Source organism: Lacerta agilis, chromosome Z, assembly GCF_009819535.1.
Source record: "Lacerta agilis isolate rLacAgi1 chromosome Z, rLacAgi1.pri, whole genome shotgun sequence".
Classification (NCBI taxonomy): Eukaryota; Metazoa; Chordata; class Lepidosauria; order Squamata; family Lacertidae; genus Lacerta; species Lacerta agilis.
The window spans coordinates 2,371,723-2,394,699 of record NC_046331.1 but is presented as its reverse complement, the minus strand read 5'-3'; the positions used below and the strand labels follow the sequence as shown (position 1 = coordinate 2,394,699).

At 41.4% G+C, this 22,977-nt stretch overlaps 1 protein-coding gene across 7 annotated transcripts in view; it reads left to right on the top strand.

Moving 5' to 3' along the window:
• Positions 1-22,977, top strand: part of GOLGA2 (golgin A2) — a 44,846-nt gene that overhangs the window by 7,829 nt on the left and 14,040 nt on the right. For 2 of the 7 annotated variants that reach the window (XM_033138173.1, XM_033138172.1), the window contains 14 exons: positions 3,378-3,506; positions 4,898-4,938; positions 5,063-5,126; positions 7,580-7,639; positions 8,062-8,142; positions 13,925-13,963; positions 16,315-16,377; positions 16,556-16,649; positions 17,881-17,987; positions 19,189-19,247; positions 20,151-20,292; positions 21,848-21,937; positions 22,056-22,163; positions 22,301-22,391. In XM_033138173.1, the coding sequence (XP_032994064.1) occupies positions 3,378-3,506; positions 4,898-4,938; positions 5,063-5,126; positions 7,580-7,639; positions 8,062-8,142; positions 13,925-13,963; positions 16,315-16,377; positions 16,556-16,649; positions 17,881-17,987; positions 19,189-19,247; positions 20,151-20,292; positions 21,848-21,937; positions 22,056-22,163; positions 22,301-22,391 (1,168 nt within the window). Of the gene's footprint in view, positions 1-3,377; positions 3,507-4,897; positions 4,939-5,062; positions 5,127-7,579; positions 7,640-8,061; positions 8,143-13,924; positions 13,964-16,314; positions 16,378-16,555; positions 16,650-17,880; positions 17,988-19,188; positions 19,248-20,150; positions 20,293-21,847; positions 21,938-22,055; positions 22,164-22,300; positions 22,392-22,977 lie in introns of those variants that run through there. The other 5 variants (XM_033138176.1, XM_033138175.1, XM_033138174.1 and 2 more) reach the window with 4 other exon arrangements.

The following is a 22,977-nucleotide window of genomic DNA, read 5'->3' as shown; positions in this document are numbered from 1 at the left end:
ATCTAAATACATTGGGAATAAATAACAGCCTGTAAGCTGTTTCTTCATGTTTTATTACCATTGCTTAGTGATATAGCATTTGCTTTTTATGCAGAAGAAACAAGGTTCGATCCCCACCATCTCCAGGGAGTCCCTTTTCTGAATTCCTGAAGAGCTCCTGCCAGTCAGTGTGGGCAATGTTGAGCTAGGTGTACCAATGATCTGACTAGGTAAAGGGCAGCTTCCTATATTCCTTTAAAGCTTTATCTTTATCTTTGGTGTTGGCAGATGCCCACCAAACATTTACATTAACTTTGTGGGTGCCATTTCAACTTACTGTTCCATTTGAATTCAGGCATCAAAATAACCATACTGTAATGGTTACAAAATCAGGGGTGGAAACTAAACCTGTGTGTTATCTTCAAAATCCTATTATGAGCAAAATACTGTGTGGATTTTTTAGATGGAAAGCTGCACATTCCTGAAGGAAATGCAACGGTTGTAAAAGTTACAAGGCCTATTTCCTATGAAGCTGGATGGCCTATGAGGATGTTTGGCTGGTAGCTGGTGTTGTTGTTTGTATTGTATAGGGCAAGGATATGAAATCTGTGGCCCTTCAGGTGTTGTTGGATTCCAGCTCCTATCACCTCTTGCTACCTGCACTGATATGAATTAGGAGTCCAACATCTCATTCCCCCGTGTCTGGTATAAGGCCAATCTATCAGTTATTTCTGAGGATGATATTTCATGAGGATGTGTGCTTCATGAAGAAAGTGTTGGACTTCAGCATGGAAACCTGACACTAGGTCTGTCTTAACCATTGAAAGTCAATCAGTCTCAGTTCTCCAGCTGAAACTTTAAAATAATAGAGTTCTGTATTCAGTATATCCTGGCTTTCTGAGCAGAATATATTCAAGGCAAATTATAATAAATAGACTATAAACATGATATTAAAAAATCATAAATATTTATATAAATAGCAGTAGTCTAAAAACAACATTCAAAGAGTCAACTTACCTTAAAAACTTTGTTCTGGAACACCATAGCCTTCACTGCCTATCTGAAATTGGCCAGTGCCAGGCATACTTCTCTGGAGAGGCTATTCCATCATTTGGCCACCACTGTGGTAAAGGCTTCATCTTTAAGGATATCTACATTATCCTAAGCAGATTGACTGTTATACAATAAAAGGAATATTGGCCCGAATCTTTAGGATAGGCCAAATGGTGGTTATAAAAGAAACGCTGTGCCCTTGAGATGAAACACAGTGTTTTAAGATGAAAAGTTTCGGGTTTTCCAGTTAAGTTTACCAATAGGGGTTTACTTAATTGATCCCTGGTTTGTTGGACTGCTCACTGTGTAGTGTGTAGTAGAATTGACACCCTGAGAGCACTCTTAACTAGAAGGAGGATTCCTGAACTCTTATTGGTAGAATGTCAGATTTAGTGAAATGCTACCTTGGAATACTTCTTTGACTCTGCTAGGCAGAAAAGCTGAATACTGGCAACTGAGATAATTTGTGCTTGCACAACCTCTGTTGCTGGGCCTAGGCAGAACAGAAATCTTTCAGTATAGATCCTGAAGGAAAATCATGTACCTTCAGAGGTGTTGGGGTTGCTTGGGACCTTCACACAGCCCAAGTCACCAATGTGTGATCTATTTTCTTGAGACTGCCGCATGTTATAGGCTTCAGAGATTTTTGTCTGAGAAGGAGCTTTTATCACTTTGGCAGGCTGATTGCATTAACAATTGTACAATGTGTCAAAGGACAAAGTGCGTATTTGAAGATCTAACAAATGTGTATCTTTGTCCCCTGTATGTGTTCTTGGGAACAAAAGTGCCAGGATAAAATGAAGGTTAGAGATGCTTGCGCAGGGAAGGATGGGTGGGTACCAGCCATTCTAGCAATACTTGAAATTTCCATGTTAATAAAAACATATAGGAAGAGCCCTACTGGGTTCGGCTGGAGGCCCATGTAGTCCAGCATCCTCTTCTCACAGTGGCCAATCATGGCTTAGCATGGATAAGCAAACATGCAGGTTCCAGGAGAGTTGAAAGTTGCTTTGTTCTTCATTTGGTCTTGCTGCTGCTAGTTTGGCTTAGTATTATGCCCAAACCCAGATTCATGATTTATCTTACTCCAGACAGAACCACAAGCTGTAGCCCAAGTTTGTTACATTACACGACAAACTCTTTGTGGTTTGTCTGGAGCAAGATAAACCATGAGTCTGGGTTCAGACATATTGTTCACAGCAGTGTGGCAGCAGCAAGACCAGAGGAGTAGCAAAACAACTTTGGATCTTCTCTCCGAAAATCATCGTAATGCTTGAATAGTGTTATATCTGAACTGAGTCACTTTATTTCTTTCTCCCTCCCTCCCAGCCCTGTTGGCTGCTTTCTCAAATTCACTGCCTCTTCTCTTTCTCTAATGCTTAGAATAGGGGCCAGCAAACTTTTCTGCCGGCGGATCGCACAAGAGCGGGAGTGCGCGCACCCATACACATGCGCACACGCCCGCCGCTCTTTCCCCACTGGCTTTCGGAGCCATGGCGGGGGAGGAGGAGGCGTCTGCGGCTTCCTATTGGCTACAGGAACTTCCTGCAGTCAATAGGAAGCTGTGGCTGCGTCCTGGAAGTCAGTCCCTGCGCGGAGCTAAACCGGCACGGCGCGCCAGTTTAGCTCCGTGCAGGGACTGACCGAGTGGGCAGCAAGGGCCAGGGGGCAGTTTAACAACCCCCTTGGGCCGTTTCTGGCCCTGGGCCGTAGTTTGCCAATCCCTGACTTAGAATTTCATCCATGAGCTGTTTGGGGCCTCAGGATATATCTCTTTGGATATTTAATATTACAACAGTACTAGAACCTAGGGTTAGTGTGCACCAGTTCATTGAGGTCTAACAGACAATATTCCTCTTTACATTCAGTTTAAATTTGGTCCCTTGTTGCCAATCTCTGACTTCGGTGTCTTGGAAACCATGGACAACACTTTGGGAGGAACGTTTACCCCACTCCCCACTCTCACTGTACAATCTAGGTGTATATAGTGACTCATTCTGTTCCATCCTTATCTGATTAGCTGTCTTTCCAGGAATATGCACTTCGCAAAAGTAAAGGACCAATGTAACATGAACCATGTTGAGGTTGGCATTGCCCACCATGTTTTCAGCACACCAAAAGCACTGAACTGATTTCTGCAAGAAGTTCCAGCAGATAGTGACAGTTCAAAGGATTAGCTTTTTTTTTTTTGTACATGGACATGGCTTTGTTCTGAGGAGAGCACTCCTCAGCTGATTTGCCTCTAGGTTTTACAGGTGCTGCTAGAAATGGTGCATGCTTGTATTCATCTGGGTTCCCCCTCACCTGCATGGTGCTTGTAATCTTTATGGTATGTTTTGTGACAGGCATACTGTGATGGTGATGTTTCCGCTCACAATGCTGAACAACTCGCTGCTGGTGTCCACATGCTGTCTAACAGCAACAGTTTGCCTAGCTCTGCCGCTCCAAGTCCTGGTAGCATGCAGCCGTTGCAGGTTTGTCAATGTTTGCACCCCCTGCACTGAACACCCTAGATAACTCTGTGTGTGTGTGTGTGTGTGTGTGTGTGTGTGTGTGTGTGTATTTGCAATATAAAGCAAAGCATACAAAAGAGCGGGGAGGTGATGTTAAGCACAGACATTTCAGTTAACGACACTGGCCTGTCACTCTGCAACTATAGGAGGAATTGGCTGTACAGAACACTTAGATTTAGGTTGCACAATACACTCCTTCCTCATCTCTCAGTCTTCAGCCATTGATTGAATGTAGTTTCATTGGAAGGGTGAGATGAGTACAGTTAGGCACCGTGTTGGGCACCATGACCCCCTAAGCTCTCTCCTGTAGCCTATAGCTTAGCTTTCACTTCTTAACATTTATTTGTACATCTCTTCTCGATGGTTGAAATATAAGGGCATAGTAAAGCCAAATATTTGTCTACTCTGTTTCCATATCTGTCAGGCCCTGAGGCTGACTTCTAATTTCCTTCTTATTGGGTGATTAATTCAAGATAGGAATAACTTGATGGTGTCAACCAACTGGTTTAGCACCTTCTGCCTGTCTGTTCAGCTTATATGCAATTTATATTGTGTGTGAGCTGTGGGCCTCTGACTCATGATACATATCCTGTGTGGTTACTTGTGTACTGAAGTTGTCCATTCCTGATCTAAAGTAATGAATATTTCTATATTTTAAAAAAGTAAGTGTTAATTGAAAAATTCCTAACAAAACAAAGTGATAGACAACCAGCTGGACCCTTTGATTGAGCATTAAATACATGAAGCTTATTAAGTCTTTTTTATTGAATTGTGCTATGGCAGTGCCCAGGTCAACAAACTTTTTCAGCAGGGGGCCGGTCCACTGTCCCTCAGACCTTGGGGGGGGGCTATTTTTTGGGGGGGGGAATGAATGAATTCCTATGCCCCACAAATAAAACACGCTGATTCCCGGACCATCCGCAGGCCAGATTTAGAAGGCAGTTGGGCCGGATCCGGCCCCCGGGCCTTAGTTTGCTTACCCATGTGCTATAGTGTAGATAGAAGTCTAGGCATGCTATGTTTCTGCATCCTATGTTGAAGCAGTCCTCAGGGTAGGTATGCAAAACCTGTGGCCTTCCAGATGTTGTTGAACTCCAACTCCTATTAGTCCTAGCTGATGGGCGGGGATGATGGGAGCTGGAATCCAACAGCATGTGGAGGGCTGCAGGTCCTTCATTCTTGTGTTGGGGAATAAAGCAATGGTAGATGTTGTGAGGTGTCACTCAGAAGGAGAAGAGTGTGTCCAGTCTTTTGTTGGAGTTACATATATCTATGCATGTGCATGCTTGTACATATGCATATATTTGTGTTTCTGATTTCTACTACAATTATGTATCTTTTTCATTTCACAGATCTGTGACACTGATCATAAAAATGCCTTGGAAGAAAATAGGTGAGAGGCTTCTCTCTGTATTCTCTCCTGCTCTCTCCATCATATTCCAGTCATTAAAAATGAGGATTGTTCTTAATGTCTTCTTTATTACAGATGTTTGTTGTGTGTCATGTTCCTTTTTTAGGTCCCTCTCATTGGCAGACAGTCTCCGCCAGCTGTCTGAACAGCTTAATGGCATGGTCAATCAGGTAAAAGACAAGTTCTTCTGATCTATCTGTCTTAGAATCATAGACCTAAAAGAGATCTCAAAGGACATCTAGTCCATCCTTCTGCTGATGCAGGAAATCTGCAACTACAACACCCCTGATTATAAACTTCTGTAATAAAAGCAAGTCCATCACCTTCTAAGGCAGTCTGATTCACTGTTGAACACCTATCATACTGTCAGGAAGTTCTTCCTAATATTTAGTCTTTTTCTTATTTTTTTTTGGTAATTCGAATCCATTGGTCCTACCCTCTGGAACAAAGAGAGCAAATTTGCTCCATCATCCATGACAGCCCTTCAAATATCAGAAGATGGCTATTAGATTGCCTCTTAATCATTACTTATTTTTATACCCAAGGAATGTCCGGCTCTTGAATTTTCAGTTATTGTATGGGTCTTTGCAGCCAGACAATAAAACCTGAAGATGCTTTCAGACTGAAAGCCAGAAATGGTGTGTGTCATGTGGTCTGTGGGAAGTGTGTGTAAATGAGATAAACTCAAGGGTTATACACTGGTAACACATGAAAGGGCTGTCTACCTTCTCTTAAAGAAGCTGTATTCTGTCTACAGTCATACCTTGGATCCCGATTACCTTGTGAGTTGACTGTTTAGGCTACTGAACACCGCAAACCCGGAAGTGAGTGTTCTGGTTTGCACACGTTCTTTGGAACCCAAATGTCCGACAGGGCTTCCGCGGCTTCCAAGCGTTTTGGAAGTCGAACGGACTTCCGGAATGGATTCCGTTCAACTTCTGATGTACCACTGTATTTCTTATCAGAGGTTTAAATTCCATAGACGTAGCCTTGTTACCCTGTTAATCTAGTGGGATCTTAAAAGTGGCATATTTATATTCAAGAGACTATAGAGTTCACCACTGGAACCATCCTGGAATAATCCAGTTTAAATACAGCTTGAAAAGAAGCAGTTAAAAGCATCTCAGCACTAAAACAACAGGAATAATAATAATTGACTATATTATCCAAGGCTTTTTCATCCATATTTAAATCTGCTAGTGGCCCAGTTTGCGCATAATGCCAAGTGTGAATGACCAAGGTTGCGAGTACGTAGCAAAAATTGCACCCTCTTTGCTCCTCCCCTGGTCCTGCTGGTGCTGTGCTACCTGGGCGGTAAACCATGGTTTAGCTTAGCATTGCATCTTAACTCATATATGTGGTTTCCCTTGCTCTAAACCATGAACAGTGAGCCAAACAGTGAAGTAAGCTTCAAGCTTGCTCTGAGTGCCCATGTGCTTGCTCTTTATATGTAACCATTATGTGCAAATGAAGTTTGTTTAAGCCATGAAATAATGATAGGTTGTCTCATAGACAAATCAAATTGTGGTTTGTTTTCTGGTGATTCGTACCTAACACCTTATATTTTAGAGTGTGGTGGTCAAGCAAACATAGTGAAGGAAGAGTGCTGCTTTCACATATAATATTAAGCCATAGGTAAAACAAACTTAGGTTTATAAGCCAACAGCAAAGTATCGCTTCTAATTGTGGATTGTTTGTAGTAAACCATAATTAAGCTGCTGGACTGAGTTTGCACATAATGCTAAGCCATTGTTTAATAAACCAGGATTTTGTGTTATGTGTGAACCAGGACAGCAGAGATGTGGTGGGGTAGAATCACAGTTTTAAAAATAGCCTCTCTGTGGGTAAAAAGCTAGCATGCCAGGGAGAAAGATTCTAGCCCAGTCGTTGTTCTAGTTTTCTACCTATAGTTCAGGTGTATTTATTTTTAGTGCAAGAGAACATTTTGAGAACGTGATCCTCCGTTTATGATCTAAAGTGTTATAGTGAATTCTGCTACCTCAATACTTAATTGCTTCGTGTTAGCTGCATGTGTAAATCAAACCTAAAAGATCCTCTGATCTATTATCAGTATATTATGAGGCACATTTAGGTTACCTGAATCATGTACAGTGGTACTTCTGGTTACGGATTTAATTCGTACCCCAAAAAATCAGTAACTAGAGGTGCGCTTCTGTGCATGTGCACAGCACGATAGAGCACTTCAGCGCATGTGCACAGCACGATAGAGCACTTCAGCGCATGTGCGAGCAGCAAAACCTGGAAGTATACACTTCCGGATTTGCCGTGGCCATAACCCAAAGATTCCGTAATCTGGAGATTACGCAACATGAGGTACCACTGTATGGGGTATTTTACTTGTAGAACTTCCAACACAATCTACCTTAGCATTTCTTCCTAGGTAATCATAGGAAGGGGAAGAGTGCCTTAATATAGGTGGGTGTTTGAAGGAACCTCTCGCCGTAGTGTGTACACTAAGTTACCTTTGTGTTTATTCTCCAGTTTCAAAGTTTTCTTATTCTGTAGGAGTGTCATCATCCCACTAAGGGAAATATCTAACTGAAATTCATGTTCACATTTTCCAAGTTAACTAGTTGTGATGGCAAATATCTTTATTTTACAGCCCACGGCCTATGTGAATGGGGAAAACGCCACATCTTCAACAGATATGAAAGAGATGGCAGTAAGTGCAGTGCTCCTGGCTCTTCATCAGTTTGCATTTCTTTGAACAATATAGTAATGAATCTAGTGTGTATTCTAGTAATAAGAACTTACTTGAGTGCAAGAAATGACAACATTGCATGTTAAAGGTTTACTTGTTTAGAGGAAGGCTCCTGCAGTGGCTTTTAGACTAGATTATGGAAGTGCTAAAGATCCATCCTGATGTTCCTTTGAAAGGAGATTAAGCTTTTGGTGGTTTAGTATGTATTTGGTAATGGTAGTGGTGGGGGATGGTGTGTTTGTGTAAGAATGGGCACCACAAATGAGTTCAAATGTGATGCTGGTTATTATTTTCTCTCCTTTTTTAATAATTTGCCTTTTCTCCCCTCTTCTACTCCCTTCCTCTTCCTCCTCCTCCTCCTGCTATCTGCATGTGCCCATCAGACACGTTACCAGGAGCTGGCAGTAGCCCTAGACTCCAGCAATCTAACAAACAAACAACTCAGTACAAAGATAGAGGAATTGGTAAGAAATAACCAGACCAAGATGTTTGGCCTTGTCTTGCTGCTCCTCTGTGCTCTCTGGGTGTCTGCAAGGATTTGGGTTCTTTCACAGTGCCACAAAGAAAAGTGTTGTGTGCTTCATGGTTCAAAGGGGTGGGGAGGGAGGGAGGGATCAAACTAATCTAAATAAAAATAGAGAAAAGAGGAAAAAGAAGAGAGAGAAAAAAACAGAGACAGAATAGGAGGGGAAAGAAAGAGAGAGAGAGAGAGAGAGAGAGAGAGAGAGAGAAATATAGAGCCCTCTTTATACAGAGCCACAAAGGAGGGGGGGGGACCCTCCCAGCTCTCACCTGGGTTCTTCTATTTCTTCTCCCAGCCTGAAAGTTCTTCCCTTCTCTGCTTCTCATGCACAGTCCTCATCTTCGTCTAAGTATCCTCATCACCTCAAGGTAGAGGACATCAAAAGACGAAATAAAACATGAACAAAAATAGAATTAATCAAAAAGGAGACAAAAGCTAAATATCATTAAAAAGGAAAAGGAAAAGAGAGATCAAGGCAATAAAGGACTTCTTATTCTCCATTAGCCCATTATGCATATTCAGATTATTCAAAATATTCAAAACATATAGCATCCCGCTATATTCTAGGACAATGTCCAACTGTTCCTCAATCTGCTAGGTGGTGTTTTCTCAATCTTCAATCCCAGACACCTGAAGTTTGTTTATTTTCCTTTCTACACAAAAAGACCAAAGGGGGCTTTTTCAATTGCTATTATTACTAGATAGCAAGATTATTCTTCCTCCATTCCAGTATAACAATTTTTTCCCCAAGAGGTTTTCTAATTAGGATGTTGTCGTTCAGTTGTGTCCGACTCTTCGTGACCCCATGGACCAGAGCACGCATATCTTTCACTGCCTCCCACAGTTTGGCCACAATAATTTATTTATTGTATGTTTATTAATTGGTACCCAATTACATACCTTCAATCCCATTTCCTGTTGGCCATGATTAAAGGGACTCTTGAAGGTGATCCAGTAGTGGCTGTACCAGATGGAAGTTCAGGGTCCAAGAGTAAAACATTGGTCTGAGCCTATCACCTTAAGCACACTCATGTCTGTGCATTGATGTGACCTCGTTCTGTCTCCTTACTATGAACAGGTGTGTTCATCTTTTACGCTGTGCCTGCAGAACTACCTTGTGAGAGGATGTGGGACAGAAAGAGGTTCCTTACTTGCATTTCCCATAGAGAAATGGGAGGCAAACCAAAATCACAGAGGATTTTGATAGCCAAGAACTTGCCCACTTGCAAGAGAAGGGGTTCGCAAGAGATAAGTAGAGATTAAATTTAGTATTCAAGTAAATCAATTGCCAAGGTGGTTTATACCCAGGTTTAGTCTTTTTGGGGAGGGGAAATTTTGTTTGGAAAATAGCTGAGTTTCAACCTCTCTCCTTTTCATAAATGTAAGTGCTAATTGTATTGGTTTTCAGCATCTGTTGAGGCTGTTGAAAGTTCAGGAATGCACACTAATAGAGCTTGCTTTGATTCTACTTTGCAATTGCATGATGAGCTGCTGCTGAACTTCTGTCTGGAACAGTGTTGACTATTGAATCTGTTTTAACAAAGATTGGGGCTTAGCTTTCTAGACTTAAAAACATGGGGATAGTGAGTGACCATCTTTTGAGCAACAGTGGCACTGTGAGTGAGCCTGTTTGTCTTTAGCTTGCATGGGTGGCTTCTACTACTGTTACTTTACTCACTGCCTTTTAAAATACAGCTAGAAGTATGTGAGGCCTGTTTTCAGCCAGCAAAGAGTCCTGCATTGTTTGGAATATCCCTCTACCCCATTTCACCCTCCACAGCTTGTTGCATGGCTTCTCTTAATTTTTGCTGCATTGTTCTTTTCTTTGTGTCCCCTACTCCCTCCCTCCTCCACACCCGCTGTAGCATTTCATTCAGCAACCAAAATGCCTTGTGTTTGAGCACTGCTTACAAATGGCTTTTGCCATTTGCAGGCTGACAGGAACACGAAGTGCTCTTTTATTGGGTGTTGAGAATTCTCGGGGCGAGGGGAGCCAAAACAGTGAATTGATTAGGGGGCGGCGGCGAAGGAGTGAACTTTAAAAAGAAAAGAAAAGCAGACTTTGCAGACATGCTTACTTCATTTGTTTTTTGTAAGGGACTACATAGAACAATTGATGTAACAAAATTTGTATTGGGCAAAGAAGACTTCTCTCTCAACCTCTATGCCCTCCCTATGTCTTTCTGGATTCTAAGGCCCGGTTCAGACCAAAAAATGTACAAAGGCTTATAGTCATGTGTGTAAGCCTTGGATAAGGGGTTGGCAAACTTTTTCAGCAGGGGGCCAGTCCACTGTCCCTCAGACCTTGTGCGGGGCTGGACTATATTTTGGGGGGGAAATATGAACGAATTTCTATGCACACTACAACATATTGTATTTGTAGTGCACAAAAAAACAGAAAAGGCTATACAGTATTTAAAATGAAGAATGATTTTAATCAACATAAGCTTAAAAGTATTTCAATGGAAAGTATGGGCCTGCTTTTGGCTAATGATATGGTCGATATCCAGTTCCATATTTGTCACTGCTAGTTGTAGCAAGTGATGCAAGAGTTCACCAGTTAATCTGGATCTGGTTGGAGATTTCAGATGTTTCATTCAGGAAAAAGTCTGTTCACAGACGTAGGTGCTGCCAAAGATGGTTGCAAATCTGAGTGCATGGTTCCTGAGATTCAGATATGACTCAGAGGGGAGAGAAGCATAGAAATTTGTGAGGCTGCTTGATTTGAAAGCATCTTTCAGAGAGTCACAATTCTGTAGTTCAACCAATTCCATTTGGTAAATTGGATCATCGGTTTCAACGTCAACAGAAAATGTGTTCCCGAAAAGCTGTATGTCCTGCTCATGGATGTGAAGCTATTTAAATCGAGTTTGAAACTCCTTTTGCAAAATTTCCAGTAAATCCACATGTTTTCTTTGGAAATGCAACTGCTGGTTTTCCCGCCAACATGTTTTGAGTTGTGGGGAGATGGCAAAAGTTTTCCTCCTTCACTTGTTTAATGAGGAGGTTTAATTTTGTTTGAAATGCTTTCACATGTGAAAACATCACAGATGAGCTTCCCCTTTCCTTGAAATTGAACATTGAAAGTGTTGAGTATTTCTGTTATGTCAGTCAGAAAGGCAAGCAGCCATTTCCATTCTGCATCTTTGAGCTCTGGTACTTGTTTTTCATAAGCATAAAATCAGAAACATGCAGAAGTAAGTCATAAAAACGTTTCAAAACTCTCCCTCTACTCAGCCAATGGACTTCTGTGAACTATGAGAATCAGATCCATGCCGATCCATCAGTGGGCCGGATCCAGAAGGCAATTGGGCCAGATCCAGCCCCTGCACCCTAGTTTGCCAACCCATACCTTGGATTTATGCACTCCTCTTCTCTCTGATGTGGCCGCAAGAAAGAGGTTGAAATTGGAAGTGAAAGATTACAATTAAGCACAGTTCAGCATGGCATCCAAACTCTAAATTATTATTATTCTTAGCTGTGGTTGGTTGAAACAAACCAGCTTCCTTGTTATGGTTTGAAGTTGGCTTGTTTCAACTAGCCATAGTTAAGACTAAGTACAGTTTTTCCAGGTTCAGATATAATGCTTAACTGTGGTTAGTCTACAGTGGAAGTGAAAGTTTGGAACTCCTCTTAGTCATGCCAGAGATGGTGGAGGGGAGTGGGGAACTCAGAGACTCACTGCAGCCTGTTCCCATAATAATAAACCATGTTTGCATCAACGGGGCCAATGTATTGAACAGAAACACTCTGATTTGGGGTTGCAAATATATATTAAAGTCCTTCATTCCAGAATTTGATTTTTTGGAGAAAGTAAGAAGTATGACATGAGTCTTGTGGAGAAATTGGTGGGTGAGGGAAATAAATTCACAACACAAAAAATAGACATTCCTGTGCTTGAGGTTTTTTCAACCTTTCCTTAATATTTCCTCCCTAAACCTAAGGACATGAAATTTGGTAATTTTATAAAATGAGGTTCTGCAGGGAATTAAATGTATTATTAATTATTATTAATTAAATGTATTATTGCTTCTGGGTTGTATTGCAGCCACCTATTTACCTACGAAATTTATGAGCCACCTTTCAATGTAAACTCTCTACCCTGAATCTTGTTGGTGCTGTTCATGAATCTTGCTCCAATAACAGACAAGGAAAGTTCAGAGCGCACACGCATCCTGTGGCTGAGCATAGCTTTATGCAGTGGCAAGGTTCAGATGGTAACAAAAAAACCATGGTTTAACATTATGAGATTGAGCTTTATGGGCAAGGAGAGAGTAAGTGCTTCAAATACAGCCAGTTTCCCATTCTGTCTGAACTCAGAAACTGCTTCGTTCCTATCTGTGTTTAGTTCATGTAGACCAGGATCTAATCATGTTCTGCTCCTTGTTTTAACAACTAAGCACAGTTTGAATAAACCACGGTTACCTTAGTCCATACGTACTGTATTGAGAAATGGCAGTTCATGTATGAAAAAGAGGACAACCAGAAAGGGGGAACAGACAAGCTCAAGGTTCACTGTGGCTTGCTGCCATAACACTAAATGTGATTTAGCCATGCATCTAAAGCCTGGTGTTGTGTCTTGTGTCCAGCACCACAGGTCTCACTTGCCTTTTTGTGTATATTTTGCCCCCCTGCTGTATTACTGCCTGGTGAAATTAAAAAGCACTTCCACCAGTAGTCAGCATATTATTTTTGTCTTCTTTTTCTGCATTTTAGCTTGTATTCTGCAGCTTTACATGTGCTTACAGAAAGGCAGGGTGGGGTGGAACAGGGAAGTTGCTTTTCTGATGGTTTCATATATAGTGGTACCTTGGTTTACGAACTTACCAGTAATCCGTTCAGAAGTCCGTTCTTAAACCAAGGTGTGCTTTCCCATAGCAGCGGGGGACTCAGTTTACAAATGGAACACACTCAACAGGAAGCGAAACATGTTCTTATTCCAAGGCAAAGTTCACAAACCAAAACACCTACTTCTGGGTTTGCAGTGTTCTTAATCCAAGTTGTTCATAAAATAAGCTGTTCTTAAACCAGCCAGTTGAAAGGGAAGTGCTTCTCTTATAGAAGTACCTGAGGGGTCTATTGCTACCTCACAGGGCTCAATTGTTCTATGAACCATTTTGTATGCTACATTTATTGGACCAACTGTTTGCTGTGTTTGATCTGTCCAAAATTGCCTACCTGTAGAAAGGTTCTGCACAGCATAAAAACTTTCTGGCACACACAACAGCTCATTCAAAAAGAGGTGCTATCTGAACAGTGGTGGATTCTCTCTCTTGTCATTAAACATTGCACTATTCCATCTTTTGCTAACCTGTGGTGGTCCTGCTGTTTTGAACAACAACTCCAATCATCCCTGCTGATTGGCTATGCTGACTGAGGCTGATGGAAGCTAGAGTACAACAACATCTGCAGAGGATAATGTTGGCAACCCCTGCATTAAACAAACCTTAGAAAACTTTTGTGGCAGCATTTAAGAAAGCGACAGGAAACAGTTTTATTTATTTATTTATTTATTTATTTATGTGTTTTTGTTGTGAAATATAAATGCAGTAGTTGCTTCTTGCATTTATGTCAGGAGTTTGGGGTTTGTTGATTCTAATAACTTGTTCCAAACATCCAAAAGCCTTGGTAGTATATGAGGTAGTGTAGCTTAGCATACTCACAACTAGAAGCCCATGTGACTTGCTGTTAATATTGACGCCTTCATTTTGCTCTTTTTGCAGAAGCAGCAGAACCAAGAGATTATGAACCAGCTGGAGAAGGTAATATGCACTGCTTGAGAGACATGTACAGCCAATTCATTATTCACACCAGGAGCAGGAAGCCTAGTATACTGTGGGAATGGGTGGCACTGATTCCACCCAACACTGGAAAAAAGATTTATGGAAATGGTTCCATTTAGCAACACCTAAGGAACAATATTATCTCACCTTGTGACTTTCCCCTGCTGCTTGGATAGCTCCATCACCAGTGCCACATAATCATGGAAACAGCTGGCTGTCAGTTGGAAACACACCATGAAATAAGAGCAGTCCTCCTAGTGAGCAGCTCATGTGTGTATTGGCTGTCGTGTGGAGCCACTGACACCTAGAAACGTTTGTAGGAGCTTTACCATGAGAACCAAGTTGTAGTTAAGATGCATCTGGGTCTGGATGTTTAGACAGTGAGTCAGCATAGCATAGCATAGCATAACCATCAGCATTTATTCACTTTTCACTCGAGTTTGATTTTTGTTAATGGTAAAAGGAAAATAATGTGAAGTATCTTCCATTTTTGTTGTTTTCGGGTTCACAGTGCTGACTCTTAACATCCAACCCAGTAAAAAGCAGTAGACTGAGCTAATTTACAGTGCAGTCCTACACATGTCTACTCAGAAGTTCCATTGTTTGTTTGTTTAAAAAATTGCTTACTCCCAGGTACATATGCATCAAATTACTGCCTAAGTCCTACTCCTGTTGGTTCCAAGTTAAAATTTGAACCCTTCCAGGTATTTTGTCACAGCTTCCTAGATTCTGATTGTGTTAAGATTGCCATAGATCCATTATTCTACTTTAACAACTTCATTCCATGGAGGCTGCTGTTTATGACCAAATATATGCTCTTCACAACATTCTAGAATACATACTACCATCTTTTGAAGTATTTTGAAATATTTATTAAGCTGAACCTAGTTGCCCTTTTTTATTTAGAAAGTTGTGAAAATCTTAAACTAAATACCCTTTTGCTGCATTACCTTGTACTGTATAACATTTCCATATGTTTGCAAACCAAATATTTGCAGCACTGGGTTAGAATGTTAGCAATTGAATCTGTCCAATAGAACTAAGTGGATGGCAACATAGAGGGACGGACTTAAGGGAAGCTGGGGGGGGGATCCATAAAAAGCTGTTGCTTCTTAGCAGCAGCAAGGAAGCTCAGGCTAATGGGCCTGACTAGGCTCATCAGGCCTCCCCATTTGTCCCATGAGGCGTGCCCCTCTCCCTACTGACTATTTTTTCTTTTTTTTAAAGAAAGCTCTGGTCCTTGTAGACTTAGGGAAGTTTACCAGGAAAAAGGTTTTATTTTACAAACAAAATTGGTTTCAGAAAAAGTGTGTGTCAGGAGATAGACTTATTGCAAGAAACAGTAATTTAGCAGATTTTACAGGCTTCTAAACAAGATAGCAAACGTGCAACTTATATTTCTTTCAGTTCCTCTATTAGTATACCAAACAAGGTGATCACCACACTCCTCCTAACTGGTTTGGGATTATATTTGTCTCACCAGAAGTTCTGTTCCCTTCTTACTGAGTTGAGACCTCACAACTCCACTTCTCTTGTCTCATATTTAGCTACCTATTTCTCACTTCTCTGTATACTCTCAAAATACACTAATCACTGTCTTCCAGTATAAGCTCAGAGACTTCTTTCTCTGGCTGTAGATCTTTTACACAAACAGCTCAGAGGCTTTATCCCTTTTCAGCTGAATGCCAGGAACCCAACTCTCAACTGATTTTTCTTTTTACCACACAAAGTACTTTCTCCACCCACCCTCTGGCTAGCTGTACTCACAGCCAAACAGAATAGTCTCCAGCCCAGCTACACCACTCTTGTCGAATTCAGTAGGCACAGCATCACTAGACTCTGGTATACCTGAGCTTTTCATCACATCCCGCTAGGCCATTTTGGCCAAGCCACGCCCATGTGCCCTATGCCTAACTTTATATACAACTTCAGGTGTGGGGTAGATAGAGATCTGGCTGAGACCAAAAAAAGCTTGGGGATATTTTACATCACTTGCAAAGCCTGTGCATAGCACCATGCATAGCTCTTTGCAAGCCCTGACAATCAATCAATAATTGTTGCTCACAGTGAACCATGTATAGTACTTTGAAAACCAATGATCAGCTGACTATCGGGGCATCAAAGCACCTCACACTAAATGCAGGGAAAACAGGTCACCTGATATCTGGCCCACTGGCTGGATCTAGTTCTACACCCCTGCACTAGGGCTTATGTGCAGCAGACAGTACGTGTGAGACCTCAATGCTTAGAATGAATATTGGTCATATAAGAGGAAGATTGTAAATCTAATGTGGTTTTGATGTTGCTATTTCTACATCATGTTTTCACAGGAAAAGAAGGGGTTTGAGCAGAAATTTTCAAAGGAACAAGCAGCATTGCGAGAACAGTTACAGGTAGTTAAACTATATCGTACATCAGCCCCCAATTAACATTTTCTGACTGCAAACTGAAGTTCGCGTGTGGCAATTTGTATATTTCTGCTTCTAGTTACTTATCCTTTCAGTGGTTGTTACGACATAGGAATTCTAGGCAGGAAGTTCTCCTTTGATCCAGTTGTTCTGTGCTTTGAAGGTCCACATTCAGACGATAGGAATCCTGGTTTCTGAGAAATCTGAGCTGCAGACAGCCCTTGCACATACTCAGCAAGCTGCTCGTCAGAAAGCAGGTAGGCAACACCATAAGCCTTCTGGCTAACAAATTATGTGAGGCTCTTGAATACTGTACCAGTTGACTTAAATGAAACATTTTTGGTAAGCTTTGGGCTCAGGAGGCAGTTATGCCGTTGATGATTCAGTGACACAGCAAAACGATTTCATCATTTTGCCTGTGGTTTGGCTGTGGCTGTAAGGTGCTCTAGACATTGGGAGAAGTGGGCTTATAAGCTTCTGTAGGCTTCCTGGAAATAGTCTGTTTGAAACCTTCCTCAGTAATCCTTTGGAAACAATAAAATAATAAAACAGACAGAGAAAGTTCAAAGACAAGAAAGTAAAAATACTAGTATACTTGACATAGCATTATGAAAATTATAAAATGAGTTAAGTTCTGACCCTTTCACAATTCTCTTATATTCCAAAATGCTTCTGTAAAAAGTCTATACAAGGGTATGTATTAATTATGGATACATTAGCATAGCAAATTCAGACATAATAACGGAGATACAAATCTGATTGTGTTATGGAAACACGGGGGCAAGTTATCACATATTTGGAATCTGACCCAATGAAATGAGTCAAGCCAAATAAGCAGAAAACTACAGTGGTGCCTCGCAAGACGAAATTAATTCATTCTGTGAGTGCTGTCGTCTAGCGAAAATTTTGTCTTGCGAAGCATGGACGGGGGAAGCGCGGTTTGACGGGGGGGGGGGAACCGCGAAAATTTTTCGGCTTGCAAGTCGCGCCCATAGGGAAATTCGTCTTGCGAGTCACCCTTTCGTTAGCGAATGCCTTTCATCTAGCGAGTTTTTCGTCTAGCGAGGCATTCGTCTTGCGAGGTACCACTGTATGTTGCTTTAGAATCTGTTGCTTTCATGTTTATTTGCTGTTTATATGCTAAGTAAAGTTTTTATGTTAACTGAAATAAAAGTGAGCAACTGGTGAGGGTAATTGTATGTTTACTTATTTTGTTGTTTGTGGGGAGGGAGAGTTATATTTCAGTATTTTATGTAGCCATGCTGCTGCATTTTGCACCACTTGCTGTTTTCCAGACAACTTCTAAAACATCTAATTCAGCAGTAGCCAGGGATGGTAACCCTGAGAAATATTGGAGCATAATAAATCTTGGGCAGATTCTGTTGATGACTGATTGGCGTGGGGGGTGGGACCATAAAGTGATGGTCCACTCCTGCTGGTTTGCTTGCTTGGGTTCCATTGCAACATAACCTTGTTTTACTTGGGCAGGAGAAGCAGAGGACCTTGCTACACGGGTTCAGTCTTCTCGTCAGAGGATATCTGAGCTGGAGCACACCCTTTCCTCCCTCTCTACGCAGCAGAAGCAGACAGACAAAGTAAGAATTCCCTATATTCATTCTTTCTATTATCTCTTAAATTTGGTGCTTCCTTCTTTGGGAGGCTGGACTACATTCTGCCCTCAGGTGTTCACAAAATTCCAGTAGACACCTCAGGTGGGTGAATGGGTGCGTGTGGAATGAAATGAGAATGCCTGTTGGTTTTGTTTGGATTAATACACTTGGCACTTTGTTAGCTTTGCCAAATGGCCTGTCTGTCAGGGAGACCCAGGGGCATTGTTCTCATTCAGTGGATCATTTTGGCATTGACAACCATCCAACTGTCTCCATCTCAGTCTCAAGTCTAACTACTGGTGTCAAGTGTAGAGTCTGTCTGTGCAGATAGAGCCAAAACTTTGTGTCGGATGCTGTTTTGCATCATAGGCAGACATATCCTATGGTTTCATTTAGTATACAGGTGATAGTGCTACAGAGAGGTGGTCTTGGCAATCTGCATTTTGCTTCAGCAGAACTCAAACTTGCAAATTATTCTTTTTAGCTTCCTGTAGTTTATGTGTGGTGGATGGAAAGATCTCTGCTAAAAAATAACCCAAACATGTGACTAGAATAACAATATAGTCTACAAGTCTGTTTTAGAACAATGGCATAACTTGAGTGGGTTGCAGACTTAACATATTTTTAAAGATATTGGCAGGTTGGGGAGGGTTGCACTGGGGGACCATTTGTCTATGAAGGACAACTGTATGGATGTATGTATGACATGTTCACCCCTTCTTATTTTTTGGCAACAAGCAAATCTTCATTCCTCATGGTTGCAGAGGTATGTTTGAAAGTGCAGTCACCAACAAACAAACAAAATGCTTAAAGGGTTCAAAATAAAAAAGTAGAAAGATTATGAGTCTTCATGCCATTGTGGGATTTCCACCCTGTTTCCTAAGGCTATAGGTCTAGGTCTTTTTCAGAGACTGGCTCTCACTTAATTGCCTTTAAGGTGTAATATTTATTCATGGTATCTCTTAATAAGCTATTAATAGTATCTGGCTGAATTATGTAAGTCCACTGAAGGCTTCAGGGCCTGTTCCAGGTTTGAGGGAGCCCTTAACAATGGGCTTCTGGGGGTTGTTGTTCTCCCTAAACATTGGATGCTAAAAAAATAGTGATTCTGAACTGCACTGCATAATTCCAAGATCCAAGAACCCTAAGCTCCCTCATTGATTTCTGTGTTTGTTGTTGTTGGCAGCATAATAAAGAGCTGGCAAAGGAACGAGATGGCCTGAAACTGGAAGTCTACAAGCAAAGGTGGGGTTTGATATTTTTCCTGCAACATTATTGTCCAGTTTTTCTACTTCCAAAAATTTAAAAACAGTGGATGTCTTCCATAGCATTTCCCACTCTTCTACTAACCCACTAGCCTAACCTACTTCACAGGGTGATTGTGAAAGTAAATGCGGGGGTGGTTACGAAGGAGCCATGAGCCTAAGTGCCTTGGCGTAAGGGCAGAAGAAATATTTTAAAATAGTTTAAGGACTGATTTAGATGAATATATGGCCTATGTGAGATTTGAACTAGGGTCTCCTAGCACACCCCATTAGTTCCTATGCTGCATCAGATTTCTCAGCAAGCAGCTATCTCTTATCCTTGACACAACTTTGATGATGCTGGCTAAACATAAGGATTGGAACACAGCCATGCCCACCACATGCCTTCCTTGCAGAAGACCCCCCAGCATCTGGTTAAAAGGGTTGTTTGATAGGAAAGATCCTTTGCTTAAATCTCTAGAGAGCTGCTGCTTATCAGAGAAGATACTGCTGGGCTAGCTGGACCCAATGGTCTACACAGGGATAAAGCAACTATTCCCCTGCTGCCTCTGATGGAGTTTCCATGAGCAGGCAGAGCCTTTTTATTTGTAATAGTTGTGCTGTAGAATATATTTTGGTAGCTGTGGCTTTTTTAGCATTTCGTGAAAAGCTGCACCTGTGGAATGCATACCAACTTTAAATGGCTATTAAAATGCAGGAGGAAACTGGCAACCAGTGCAGCTGTTTCAGAATAGGAGTTGTATAGGATTGGCCCATTGAAACCCTTGCTACTGCATTCTGCACTAGTTGCAACTTTTGGATCACTTCCAAGGGCAGCCCCACATAAAACGTTTTAGTAGTCCATCCCGGAGGATACCTACTTGTTTTTTCCCCCCTCCTGTAGTAAAAACAGTGAAGAATTCAAGCAGCAAAACTCTGAACTGTCTGAGAAGCTGCGCACCTTGATCTCTGAAAACTCAGCGATGAAGCTGGACCTGGAGGATTTGCACAAGAAACTGGAGATGGCGGAACTGATGATTCAGCAGGTGATGGTTAGGTAGCTGGTAATACTGCTGCCTCTTGCAGTGTGGCATGTCATATAGCTGTGGAAGGGTTCTGAATAAAGCTACTCCTCACTCCCAGCACTTAGCATGGTATTCTTTTAAATTTGAGGAATGGTCTTTAGCAAGCACTTCTGAGCATTGAAAGGAAGCTTGGCATTTGACTAGCTTTTTTTCTACTAGGGCTTGACCCATTAAAGCCTCAGCTCGCATGACCAATAGGTATGATGTGTGTTGTAGTTCCGCAACATCTGGAGGGCCACAGTTTCCCTATCCTTGCCTAAAGGTTGTGTTCTTTGAAGGTTCTGAGGGAAGGGACTGCTCTTGTGAGAAATTATTCTTATTTCAAGCTGATATGGCTGTACATCTTAACTGGAATTCTTTGTACTCTGCACCCCAAAATGGAGAGCTTCACTCAGCATATTTATCCACTTTTCCCTTTTTCTCTTTTTTTAAATAATATTTTTATTAGTTTTCAGTTACAACAATCCAATAATAGTCTCATTATAACAATGGCAAATTATAATACAATTACTAATCCCAATCATTCAGATGCCAAATTGTATAATTTAAGTGGCCTCCCGCGTGCTAGAATTGACGGTTTGATGATTTACTTTATTTCTGCATTCCAAAATCTTATTCATCTCAATTACACTCCAGTGAAAATAACAATCCCTTATACAACTGCAATATTAACATCCATCCATATTGACACATTAAATGATTATAAATCTATAGGTGAAGCATTCAATCTATATCCTTATTCCTCCTGTGTGTGACAATTATTCTGTCCATGGTGTTCCTTCCTGTCCTTATAAAATATTATGTCTATCTTTTCCCAGCCATTGTTTCTCTCCATCATACCTTGGGCGCAGCTAGTATCCCATTGTTGCTATTTATCCACTTTTTCAAAGCATTTGCATTTGTGGGTACTGGATTGCAGAGAGAACGGAGGGCATGTGGATTAAAATGTAGATTACTAGGTGTGGGGGAGAGGGTAGTAGCCAAGGATGAGAGAGCTATGATGACCTTTGAAGTTGCAATCTATGGCATTCAATCCCAGTGTCTGTTCTATAGTCATGAGTGCTAGAAACTTGGAAGCTGGAAAAAGGAAAGCTAATTTTAACTAATTTGCTTATGAAGATTTCCCCTTGTGCTTATTACAGGTAGGTAGCCGCGTTGGTCTGCCATAGTCAAAACAAAATATAAAATAAAAAAATCCTTCCAGTAGCACCTTAAGAGACCAACTAAGTTTGTTCTTGGTATGAGCTTTTGTGTGCATGCACACTTCTTCAGATACACAGATTCTTCAGATACCCTTGTGCTTAAGTAGGGAAAAAATGCAATTCCGACTATTCTTCCCCCGCCCCCCATAGACATGTTAGCCCTTTGTCTATAATCCATGAGCTAGATTAAAAGGCACTGTAGAAGCATGGAAATCCTCTTGTGGACTTCTGGGGTGGGGATGAATGAATGAATGAATAAAAGTGGCAAGGGATTTCAGTGTTTACCATAACCATTTATTTGATTCTCTTGCCAGTTTGCAAACCAGCCAGGAATCCCAGATGCCACTCAACAGCTGCAAATGGCACTGGAAGAAAGAGCAAACCTAGAAACACAAATTGCCCAGGTAGGTCCCTCTGCCATGGGTTTTGGGATGTGGCCTTCATAGAAGAGTCCCTTAGCTTCATTCCCAGGAAGGGTGTTTTCTTTATTCACAATATTTTTTCTCTTTGCTTGGTGGGCAGATGTCTGAGTCGATCCAGCATCTGCAGACTGAACGGGATCAGTATGTCCACAAGCTGAAAGAAGAAGGGGGAATCTGGCAGCAACGAGTACAGTTGCTTTCTGACCAGGTATGGACAGCTTCTCCTGCACTGAATAGCAGGCAGATATCTTTCTGTTAATAGAACAATGGAGAGATTTACTTTCTGCATGAAAGACATGGAAGGATAGCAACACTAGTCTTCCCTTTCCAATTCCTGTGGTGTAGGTCCAGGCTCTGGCAGAAGAAAAGGACCTGAGTACAACTCGAATTCAGGAGCTGGAAGCCAATCTCTCGGAGTTGATCAGCAGTCAGTCCAGTAAGGTTCAGTGTTCAGAAACTGCAGCTTAAAGCAAGGCCTTCTTGCATACTTTGCCATTCCCTTTGCCCCCTAAACATACTCTATTCTACACAAAATCACCTGTCTTTTTACTCCGTGCTGTAGCACAGTGATATGCAAAAGTTCCGACGATCAATTCCTGGCTACTCCTTTATAAATACATATACAGTGGTACCTCGGTTTTCGAACATAATCCATTCTGGAAGAGCGTTCGAGTTACAGAACATTTGAAAACCGAGGCGCAAAGGGTGGTCTGCAAATTTAACAGAGAAAATTGAGAAAAATAACATATACACTCAGCGGAAGCCCTTCAACTTCTGAGGCACATTCAAAAACCAAAACATTCATCAATGGAGATGTTTGAAAACCAAGGTACCACTGTATATGGATCTGGTTGCAGGTGATAGGAAAGACCCAAGAACCTGGAGAGCTGCTGCTGATTAAAGTAGATAGTACTGAGCTAGCTGGATCAATTGTTTAAATAAGGCCATTAACCATGCCTTCTATTATGTTGCTCCGTTAGTTGCCTGGTGCAATTTCTCCCATCTTAACAGACAGAGGCTCT